The sequence below is a fragment of the Mesitornis unicolor genome, unplaced genomic scaffold (assembly GCF_000695765.1).
Source record: "Mesitornis unicolor isolate BGI_N332 unplaced genomic scaffold, ASM69576v1 scaffold10904, whole genome shotgun sequence".
In the NCBI taxonomy this organism is placed as follows: domain Eukaryota; kingdom Metazoa; phylum Chordata; class Aves; order Mesitornithiformes; family Mesitornithidae; genus Mesitornis; species Mesitornis unicolor.
Genome location: NW_010178086.1, coordinates 13,036 through 24,332, shown reverse-complemented (window position 1 = coordinate 24,332; position 11,297 = coordinate 13,036). Strand labels below are relative to the sequence as shown.

At 37.4% G+C, this 11,297-nt stretch overlaps 1 protein-coding gene across 1 annotated transcript in view; it reads left to right on the top strand.

Moving 5' to 3' along the window:
• Nucleotides 1-7,415, top strand: part of CDC42SE2 (CDC42 small effector 2) — a 26,619-nt gene extending 19,204 nt beyond the window's left edge. The window contains exons 2-4 of the mRNA XM_010182323.1: nt 1,845-1,946; nt 6,192-6,310; nt 6,726-7,415. Of these exons, the coding sequence (XP_010180625.1) occupies nt 1,845-1,946; nt 6,192-6,290 (201 nt within the window). The 3' untranslated portion in view covers nt 6,291-6,310; nt 6,726-7,415. The remainder of the gene's footprint in view (nt 1-1,844; nt 1,947-6,191; nt 6,311-6,725) is intronic.
• The last annotated feature ends 3,882 nt before the right edge of the window (nt 7,416-11,297 follow it).

Sequence of the window (11,297 nt, the reverse complement as noted above, 5' to 3'; positions counted from 1 at the left end):
GGGAAAGAGAGGTAACTACTGCAGACCTGAAACAATTTTAAGTGTTTTCATTGGAGTGGTGTGTTTCGTACAGCTCGCTAAAACTTCTTTCTGTGTCAGAGTCACAGCATGTTACCATACTATATTGTGTAAATACAGCAACGTGCATTTAAAATAATCATCACGCCTGGTGGAGATGCTCCTCGTCCTGAACGCATCAGATGAGCAATTCCTATCCAGTGGAAGCATAAACCTGGTGTGGGGTTTCTCCCCCCAGGTTACTCACATATGCTTTACTACCTGATATCATGCATAACTTAAGAAATTGTTTGCTGTGTGTATAAGTGAGCTTTACTTCCAAATTGAAATATTACTGCATTGATGGGATATGACAGTAGATTCTGGTGTGGCTATTTATGGCTCTATGAACTCTATTGTTTTCTGTAATTGAGATATCTGGGTTAATTTCCATAAATATTTTCTCTGTGAAAGCCTTCAAACCTACATGAAGATATTTTTATAGCTATGAATATTTTATTTGGTTGATCTTATGAAATGTGTTGGGTGCAGAGAATAATTTTGGCATAGATCAGGTAATGTTTTGCTATTTCTATGGGAGCGTTTTCTGTGTTTCTCCTCACCCCACCTATTAATATGATACAGTAAAGTACTGAAACCTACTGAAATCTGGTTTTATTAATAAGGAAAGGTACAGGATAGGATTAAATACATGCTGGCTAAACCCCTTGATGTATTGTAATACTTGTGGTCTTCGGCTCCTAATGATTTAATCTGTAGCTGTGTTTCAGTAGCAGCTACCTGACTCAGGAGGCATGTACCTTCGTGTCTTGAGTCCAGGTGGTCTTACAGTCTTATTGCAGATTAGAAACAGATGTCTTTTAAAATAAGACTTTGTGGAGTTTAAAATGGTGGAAATTGAACTCAAGGATTTTCCTAGCTATTATGCTGTCTTCTCTGACACACCTTAAATTGAGATATTTATGCTGTGCTTCATAGCTAATGTGTTTTTCTTAAGTAAGGAATATGGGCATACAGTGACTGCACTTGACATGGTTTGCTCTCTATAAGCTCCCTAGCTCTTGCCTAAGAAACAAGAATGTGGTTTTCTTGTTTTATTCCTTTAGATGCAATGCTTAGCTGGAGGGAGGCAACCAAAGCAGCTTTAATTAGAGGAAGTCCTTACTGCCTCCAGTTTTTCATTTGCGTGTTATTACACTGATAAAAAATGAAGCTGTGACTCTGAGAAAGAGGAGGCAGAGGTTAAGCAGTTCTTGCCTTGTGTCTCATGAAACAGAAATCTGAGTCCCTAATCTGGCATCCTGCCTTACTGCCACATGGCACCCCTTCAGCTCGCTCCCTACAGCCACACAGAGTGGAAGTTATTCCGATGGCATGCAGATCAGAAATTCTGTAAGTTAGCAGTTCCATAGTCTATACTAATGCTCTTTGACCTTTAATTCTTGTTTTGAATGACTGAACCTCAAATCTGATCTGTAGCATCATGATTTTATTACAAATATAGGCAGAAGTTACTCTGTGAAATTTTGCAAATATTGCTTAATAAATCATGGAATATAGTAAGGTCACTTGAAAGTGTTTTGTTGGCCTAAATGTTAGGAGTGGTATCAATGCTGCTCTAATGATCTGGTATAGATCCTCCAAGTTAAAACAAAGGTCAGTATTATCCATCTCCTGGTTAACCTGGGAATTTGGACTCTGACTCTATGAAAACATCTTACAGTGTATAAAATAGCGTATGGACAGTTAACTTTTAAATTTATGACACATGTTGGTTTGTCTTTGCAATGACTCCGAGTTAGATGGTTTCTTTACCTTCCTTTCAGAAAAGACGACGGCGGATTGACCGAAGCATGATTGGGGAGCCAACAAACTTTGTTCACACAGCTCACGTAGGATCAGGAGATCTATTCAGTGGAATGAATTCGGTAAGCATGAGAGGATGAAGAAGAATATTTTATCTTAGACAGAATACAGGAAATCTGTATATGTATATTGTGGCTGAAGCAATGAGTCTTTCAACTCTAAGAAAGACTCTCTATAAAACTGAAGAACAACCTGCTAGTCTTAATTCCAGGCCCTAAATGTATTTTTTTTTTTCAAGATTATGGAATGCCATTTTTTAGACTTCTGTGTATATTGACAATACATAGTAGATGCTGTATAAATTTTACAGGCTATATGTAGTATACTTTTTAGAAATTTATTCTGATGGCATGTAAGAATTAAAATACAGGTGTTTTGAAAACATAGAAGAGTATTTTTAGAGAGAACTTTTTAAAGTTTTTTACAATTGACTACATTTTTTACCTTAAGTGCTTTAGTCTATTTTAAATATAGATCATGTAAAACTCTAATTTAGCTTGGTTTATGGTGCATACAAATATTTTTGCATGTCCTTGTTGAGGTTTTTCAGCCCTATTTGCAGTGTGAATGGTTTCCAGAGCAAGCAGTGATGTCACAGGCAAGGTTTTGTGGTTTCCTGTAGATGATAGGCGCAATAAATATTTTTATGTCTCTGAAAGTGAAAAACAGAAACTAAGATAGATAATGAAAATCATCTTATAAGGATAGATTTCTTTTGTACAGCTTCATATTTATGTGAAACGTTGATCTGTTTATAAGATCAATAACATGCAATCTAGAAAACGGTCATATATAGATAATGAAAAATAGTTCTTCATCTTAATAATCCTCTTTAGAGGAAAAAATTGTTTGTGGTGAAAATGACGAAAAAGACTTGTTTGCAAAGGAGAAGAATGAGTTCTGTCAGAGGTATCAGAATAGAGAGCAGAGCTGTAAAGGAAAGATATTTTAATGTAGGCAAGTGTGGTGGTCATTTGTAGTTTCAACCAGTTTACAGCTTGTTGAGATCAGACAAAAACTTTTGTAACTCAGTATGTATTGGGGAAGGGCAAAGCTAGAAAATCTGACATGACTAACAATATATTACACTTTCCCAGAGACAACATAAAGGATGGGAAATGATTTGTACTAAAACATCTCTAAGCAAATTAAAGGGACTAAGACAACTTCAACTTGATAAAATTCAGTTAAATCTAATTACTTATTCAATGCAATGTATTACATTAATATTAAAAGCCATTATAAATTGAAATAATAAAGTGAGCCATTTTCTTTATTTTTTTTTTAAAGCATGGCTTTTGGCATTTTAAACGTCCCTCCTGTGAGAACCGTCTTCATTCTCACAGCTGAGATGCCTCACAGGAGGTCTGTGGTGACTGACTGAGGCTCTGCTCCTTCATCTCAGACTTTCCCCTGCCTTGCATAATACCCAATTCATCTCCAGATAGTAGGTGATTATTATTGTCTCTCTACATAGACTTTTTCATTTTGAATGCTCATAACTGGCTGTCTCTTTCTCTCACTTTTTCATTTGGATAATGTGCTGCATCAGTGGCCAGAGTGATTTTTCTGATCCCAGAAAGAGAGGATCTGCATGCAAAAAATAATCCTTTTTTTTCTCTCTCTCTTCAGAAGCATAAAACTCATTTTCAAGCTGCTTATTTTCCTGGCTCTTCTGAGGTGACTTCCTGTGGTAATTCTGCATCTCGTTTCCTTGTTCATTCTTCGCAGTGTAAATTCCAAGGTTATGGTGTTAACCTCCACATGTTTTTCTGCTGCTTAATTTCCTTTATAGTATGGACATTATACTGCTTCATGAACCTCTTGTGCCTTCTCTCTTCTGAATACCTCAGGAAGACCTCCTGCAATTTCATTAGCTTTTCCCATATGAATTTGGTTCTTCCTCCACTATCTGCTCTGTGTCTTTTTTCATCTGCATTGTTCTTCATTACATAGCCTTATGATTCCCAGTACTGTAGTTTTCTGACTACTGAAATATTTTGCTTTCTTGTTTGCCATCTCTGTAGAGCGTCTTGCTCCTTTGTCAGAAGTACACTTAAACACCAGGAGCCCTCTATGTACTGTTTGCCTTCTCACTCCCATCACTTTTTCTCATTTTTCCTTCATATTCCATTGTGAAATCTCTCACTTTCTTCTTCTGCTACATATTCCTCAGTTTAGTCTTTTCCATCCTTTTCTTAGTTTTTCTCTTGTTTTCTTTCTCAAGGACCATGTGCTATTTCCTAATTCTAAAAGAGAGGGAAAGAAAAGGAAAAGAGGACATTAATGAGACAGGCAGCACAACAGACTGTATCATCTATGATTGGTGCAATCCTCTTCCTCTTCCAAATCTTTATCATAACTAAACTAAACATAAGAGAGAAGAACCTTTGCTGTTACATGTCATCAAAGGAAGGAAATGGCATCTTTTGACAAGAAAAAAAAATGCATTAAATGGTGCTTGTTCTTGTAGCTCAGACTGCCTCAAAAAGAGCATGGTTCAGAAGAAGTACTACTTGTTTTTCAATGCTTTTAATACTATGTCTCCTGTTTAAGTTTTCATTCACAAAACAGCCACTGAACTGTTAATGCAGTCAAGTTTAATTTGCTGCATTTTATTTGCTTTAGGTGTGTCTCTATATTTTAGACTGATACTTCCTTACACACTAACACAAACATCTATACATGTGACTCAAGTACCAGAGAAATTACTTTAACCTTCAGAAGAAGTGCTCATTATAAAATTACACTTTAGTCTTGCAATTTGTCTTGATTTGCTGTTCTCCAAAATTTTAAAGTCATGTAGGTAAGTTGTTAGGCTAGAATGTGACATGGCCTGGAGATGTTTTTCTAGCTCTTTTTCACTAGAGGAAGGATTCATTCAGATGAAATTAATGCTATCCTCAAGTCATTCTTGTGTATACATTTACATGTAGATGAATTATTTTCTGAGAAAAAAAAAAAGATTAAATTCAAACTCCTTTCGTTACAATGAGTAATAGAAGAAGCTTGGTGAAATGTGAAAGTTCTTAAACACACAATCAGATCCTTCTGCACAGCAGTGCAACGTGCCCTACTGTTGAAGGCAAAGATCCTAAAACAGGCTCTTTTTTCATATTGGTTTGAGAAACAGTGTGTAAGAAAGCATTGTGCTGACTCACTTTGTGTGTATTGCATGTATTTTGCTTTGCTGTGGAAAAGAATATACTTATTTCATCTTTGGAGACAGGGAAGATGTCATTCAAGCTACTTGGAGGTAATTCTCCAGTGCTGTGTTAATGCAGCTTTCTAGTGATGTTCTGAGGTCTCTGTGAAGGAGCATACATCTAGTAATTGCAAGTGGTGCCGTGCAGGCATAGGCTTTGCTGCAAGTTCAATTTCGGAAGCTGTAGCCCTGATTGAATATGTTGTTATGCACTCACTGTGTACTTGTTATGCATTCTCTGCGGTGCAGTGAGAAAAAGGCCAAACCTTTAAGGCTGGAGTTGTCTTCCTGCAGGCACTTGGAGATTATTACTTTGTCTCATGCAACACAAGTAGGAAAGAACTATGCATTCTCTTCCTTTTTTTACTGATAAAGGCAGTGAAAGCCTTAGAGGGATGTGCATGTCTTTATTTATTTGTATCAGGCTAAAACTACCCTCAAATAAGCTGTCTCCAGTGAAGTTGATAGATTGACTATAATTTAGACAACAAATGCCCTGCCATTTAAAGAAATAGTAGCAATTAAGGAAAGCAGTGTATGCTGTTACAGAAATAGATAAATAGAAATCCTTCTACATGCCAAAAGTTTCTTTTTGGTTTCAGAAGTCCTTTTTTAATTATCTGAAGTTAGCCATACAGTGCAGATAGTATCCAGATATCTTGTAAATGGTCCATTACATTTTTCATGTAATGGTGTCCACATCTCTGGTTTATCATACTTGGCAAAGAACATTATATAACAAGATAAATTACAGCTTGTCAGATGGAGTGGAGTTGAGTACCAGTAAGAGATTCAATTAATTTTTATTTTTTTTTGAGTAATCAAGCGGGTCAGTGAAAGCCTGAATCAGCCAGTTTTCTTTTGGAGACAGAAAAACTTTTGCCTCGACACCAGTTCTCCCATCTCACCTGCTGAGCTGCCTGCAGAAGCAAAAATTCCAGCAAGCCTCCACTGCACAAGTCCTCACGCAAAAGTAATGTAATGGTACAGGAGCACTTGAAAACCAAACCTAAGGAAGAAATAAAATTGGAAGCAAGAAGGTGCCATAGCTCACTAATTACCTTTCTTGTTTTCTCTGCCCCTCTTTTCCTTCTGCCTCCAGGTCAGCTCAATTCAGAACCAAATGCAGTCCAAGGGAGGTTATGCAGGTGGCATGTCTGCAAACATCCAAATGCAGCTCGTAGACACAAAGGCAGGATAACTTTGGGGATAACCTTTCTAGTAAGTATCGTGCTCTGTTTTTAAGTAGGAAGAACAATCATACTGCTTCATAATTAGCTCCCTATAAATAACTGTGTCTCTGTGATGCCCAATTTTAAAATGCATTTCTGAGTAAAAAAACTCAATATCATGTAAGCATGTTAATTCTTTTACAAAAGGAACAACAGACTGTCCTGACTGCATCAGTCTGTCCATAAGCCTGTTTTATACCTAAGGTTATTTTGTAGGCAATTCTTTATATTTGCTGTATAACAAATTTCAGAAGAATTTCATTATATTTTTAGGGTACTGTTTTTGCAACAGTTCCAACTATTTAAGCATAATAATATGTATGGTGTTAAATCAGTGTTACAGTAGAAAAACAGTCACTCAGAATGTTCAAAACTCAGTTTAATGTGTGTTTTCTGCCTTCCAGATTTATGTGAGTTCCTGTACCTTCTTTCCTGTGCCCTCTTTTGCCTTGGTGACTGCTTTCTGTGCTGATGACGAGAGAAGTGGTGGCTTATTGTTCACTCTTTGTGATTACTCCCATGAAAAGTTGCTGTCCTGCTCTGATGATGCCATTTGTCAGATTGGTCCGACCGTGCCTTTCAGTGACATGTGCACACTGGCCTCTACTAGTATCATGGACATAAAGCTGTTTAGGATTGTTTGTAGCTTTTTGTTTGTTTTAAGGCAAATTAAAGCACCAACCTTAGCTTCCCTCACCCCTCACAAATACTAATGCGCAATGTTCTGTTACTTTTTAGTTTTAAATTGTTTTCTCCACTGAAGTAATTTAGAAATGAGTGAGTTTCCATTAATGTCTTCAATCATCAATTGTTCATACCCATTTTTGAAAGGTCTGGGACCTGCAAGCACAAGTGATTATTTTATACAAAATCAGCAGACTAAATGACCGCATGCTTTGTGAGGTTGTTTTGTATGGTGGCCCGCTTGGTGCTAGAAGAGAAAATATATTGCTTACTGCAGAGTGGTGAAAAAATTTGCAGTGGCACCAAGTCATGCCTGCTTCTGAAAAAGGACTTGTAACTTAGCTGCTTCAGAGTTTTGTCTTTATTTTAATTTTTATCCAACTGGTCTTGAAATAATAAAGAGACTTGCATTCATGAGGCATCTGTTGTAAATGTTCAGTATATTTATATTGTATATAAAGTATATTGAAAGAGCTGATCTTGAGACTGTAAACCAGTGTAGTACCGTATCTAAGTGTTGTGGAAGCGCTTTAGTGTATTTAAAAAAGAAAAATATCATGATGGCTGCTTCTTTTTCTTTCTACAGTTTTTCTTCATTTTAGGCTGTATGGTCATTTCCAGTAGCAGCATGTCAAACTGCCTGCAATATTAGCTGAAAAGTTTAGTAGGCCTAAGTAGTTGGCAGTTTCTGTGCACTAAATAGTTAGGGGCCATGGAAGTTGCTAAGAGCAACATACTAATCTGGCAGAACAGATGCCAATGAAAACAACACACAGGGTGACTTCTTACCAAGTCAGTAAAACGCTTTTGCTCAGGTTCCAAAGCATGTTTCTTTCACACGTTGTGAAATTGTATTTTAATATTGCACTGTTTTCAGATTCTCTCTGTAAAGGGTCCCTTTTTCCCCTTCTTGATGATGGATTGAGAGAAGTCAATGATTTGAGTCCTGGTTGAGATAAGTTTTTACGTGAAAAAAGCATCCAAACAAATAAGGCATAACTGGGCCTAGTAAGATCCACTTTAATATGTAAACAGGCATGTGTTCATAAATGTAGATTGCTGTAAAAAATGATTCTTTATTCTTTTCCATCCTTTCCCTGATTTCACATTGCAATGTTGTCAGGTTGATTTAAACTTGTATGAATCGACCTACTTTTCTCCCTCAGTTTGCAGACAACACACAATATACACGGCCATGGAGGCAGTTTGCCTTCGCTAGGTTGTATAGCAGTGGTAGGTGTCAGTTATGTGGTTGAGTAGTTCAAATTAGGCTTCATAGTCTTCACTGATAAAGGTACTGATTCGTTGTAACAGAAGATCAAGATGTTAAATTGTCTGGGTGCTTAAACAAATGGCAGTGCATTGATATATTTTTTTTAGGGGTCAACATTTCCAGTGCCACTGTATCGATGAGTCTTAAATATACTATGATCAAAAAATTATTTGAACTTTAGTTCAAGTTAGTAATAGCGGCTTAAATTTGCTTGCCAAGTCTATCTTGCACTTGTCAAAATGTTTTTCGCTCAATAGTCAGGAAAAAAAGATTGACATATTTTTATAACAGACATACTTTTTTTGTACATTGTGTTCATTCTTGAATAAAGTCAGTTCAGTGTTGGCTTGCAGATATTAAAAGGGAAGTATTGACTTTGATTCAATAAATGTTTTCTTTCAGTTGGTTGCCTACCCTTTTTCTTTTTAATAAGTTGCATTTCCATTAGAAAAACACTCGCAGTTGTGGTGAAAATTCTCTGAAGAGTAACCTATTAGTATCAATAATTAATTTACAGGCTTGAGGTTTTTTTCCATGCCACTTGACCCTTTTGTTGTTTTGTTGCATTGATTTAGCATGTCTATCAGGGGCTTCTGCAAGGATCTTCAAGGGAAGGTTTCTCGAAAAATACATTGGAAACCTTCTGATACAGGATTTCTTTCCTTTTGATTTCAGCTGCTGCTATGTGTGTTACTATCTTGATTGTGATGCAGATTACAGTGGTGATCAGACTTAATTGTATAACTAATCACTGTTAATACTTGCATCTGCATTAAATATACCCGCAGGGCACAATATTGTCTTCTCTGCATTTAGCTCAATTAATTTTTGTACTTGAGACTCTCAAAGTTAATTCCTTAAGCACTAATTTAGTAGTTTAAACTTCATGCTAAATTGTGCTAAAGAATAATGAATTCTTTAGCTCATGGCAAATTCTTGAAATTTCCAGTTGAGGAAAAAAGATGGTTCTAAAGGGAAAGATAAAGCCATGAGATATGAATCAACTTGAGGGTTCTTTTCTTTAATTGTTGAGGTTATAGAAGCTTAGAACTGTCTACAAAGGTGTGTCTTGAAGAGCAGATGTTTTAATATAACCACCTATAAAAATAAAGGGGTTTGACTTCTTAAAAAGAGAGCTAGCCTCTTTGCATTTAGTTTTTAGTCTGTTTAGCTGCCTGAAGCAGTTGTATGAGTCCATTCATCCCTTTTGTGCCTTTTTTAAATTTTAAGTGAAAAGATGCTGCATTAGCAACTAAGTCTCTGAACTTACTCTTGTTCCCAAATAGCACTGTACTCTGCCATGATTTGATATACCAAAATATCCTTCAGATCCAGTAAATTTTTAGGTAATCTTGCCTTGTCTGTATAATGACACATTCTTATCGAATACAATACATGTTACATCACAACACAGTTATTCTGATCTCAGTATTCCTTGTAGGTTTTTTTTTTGGGGGGGTTGTGGGTGGGAGAAGAGCCAATTAAATACAATATTGATTTTCAATGCCTGATTTTTAAAGCTATTCCTATTTTGTGTGCATGCATGTCAATAGGGCTCCTTCCTAGAGCATGAAAAGTTACTCTTGAGCTTTATAAAGATTCTGTAGATCTTCAGCACTTTATTTCCTGAACTCCATCTTCTATGAGGATCTCTATGCATGCCACTCAAAAGATTTCATTAATTGACTGTACTTTCTCTCTTTATATGCTTTTTTTTAAAAAAGGTACTATGTCCCCTTCTGAAACTACTGGAAAGCAGTATACAGTTTACCAAAGAAAGTTTATTACTTTTTTGTATTTTTGAAAACAGTTTGAATGGAAGAGGCCTGAGTAGTACACATTCTCAGAGATCAAAAGCCTTTGGTGAGGATTTCACACTGTGCTCCTGGATTTTCCAGTTTGAGGATATTGCATTTATTTGAATTTCAGCAGTAAAATTTCCAGTCCCTATTCCACATCCCTTTTTCTATGATCACAGCTAATCACAGATGACTATGCACAGCTATGCATATTACAGAATCACAGAATATTAGGAGTTGGAAGGGACCTCGAAAGATCACCCAGTCCAACCCCCCTGCCAGAGCAGGATCATCTAGACCAGGTCACACAGGAATGCGTCCAGGCAGGTTTTGAATGTCTCCAGAGAAGGAGACTCCACAACCTCTCTGGGCAGCCTGGTCCAGTGCTCTGTCACCCTCACAGTAAAAAGTTTTTGCCCCTTGTCCTGTCATTTGACATCACAGAGAAGAGCCTGGCTCCTTCCTCCTGACACTCGCCCTTTACAAATTTATAAACGTTAATGAAGTCACCCCTCAGTCTCCTCTTCTTCAAGCTAAAGAGACCCAGCTCCCTCAGCCACTCCTCAGAAGGGAGTTGCTCCACTCCCTCTATCATTCTTGTGGTTCTGTGCTGGACTCTTTCAAGCAATTCCCTGTCCTTCTTGAACTGAGAGGCCCAGAACTGGACACAATATTCCAGATGTGGTCCCACCAGGGCAGAGTAGAGGGGAAGGAGAACCTCTCTCAACCTACTCACCACACCCCTTCTGATACACCCCAGGATGCCATTGGCCTTCTTGGCAGCAATGGCACATTGCTGGCTCATGGTCATCCTGCTGTCCACCAACACCCCCAGGTCCTTTTCTGCCTGGCAGCTTTCCAGCCACTCGTCCCCAAGCCTGTCGCGCTGCATGGGGTTATTGCAACCAAAGTGCAGGACCCAGCACTTGGCCTTGTTGAAGCTCATACAGTTGGCCTCACCCCATGGATTCAGCCTATCCAGGTCCCTCTGCAGAGCCTTCCTACCCTCAGGCAGATCAACACTCCCTCCCAACTTAGTGTCATCTGCAAACTTACTGAGGGAGCGCTCAATCCCCTCATTCAGATCATTGATAAAGATGTTAAAATTATTATATTGTGCACTATTTCATCTTTAACATTTTATTATTCCCTAAAAAGAGTTGTTAACATGATAGAATGATGAAATCTGGACTAAATTACCATTTTAGTGGTATAACACA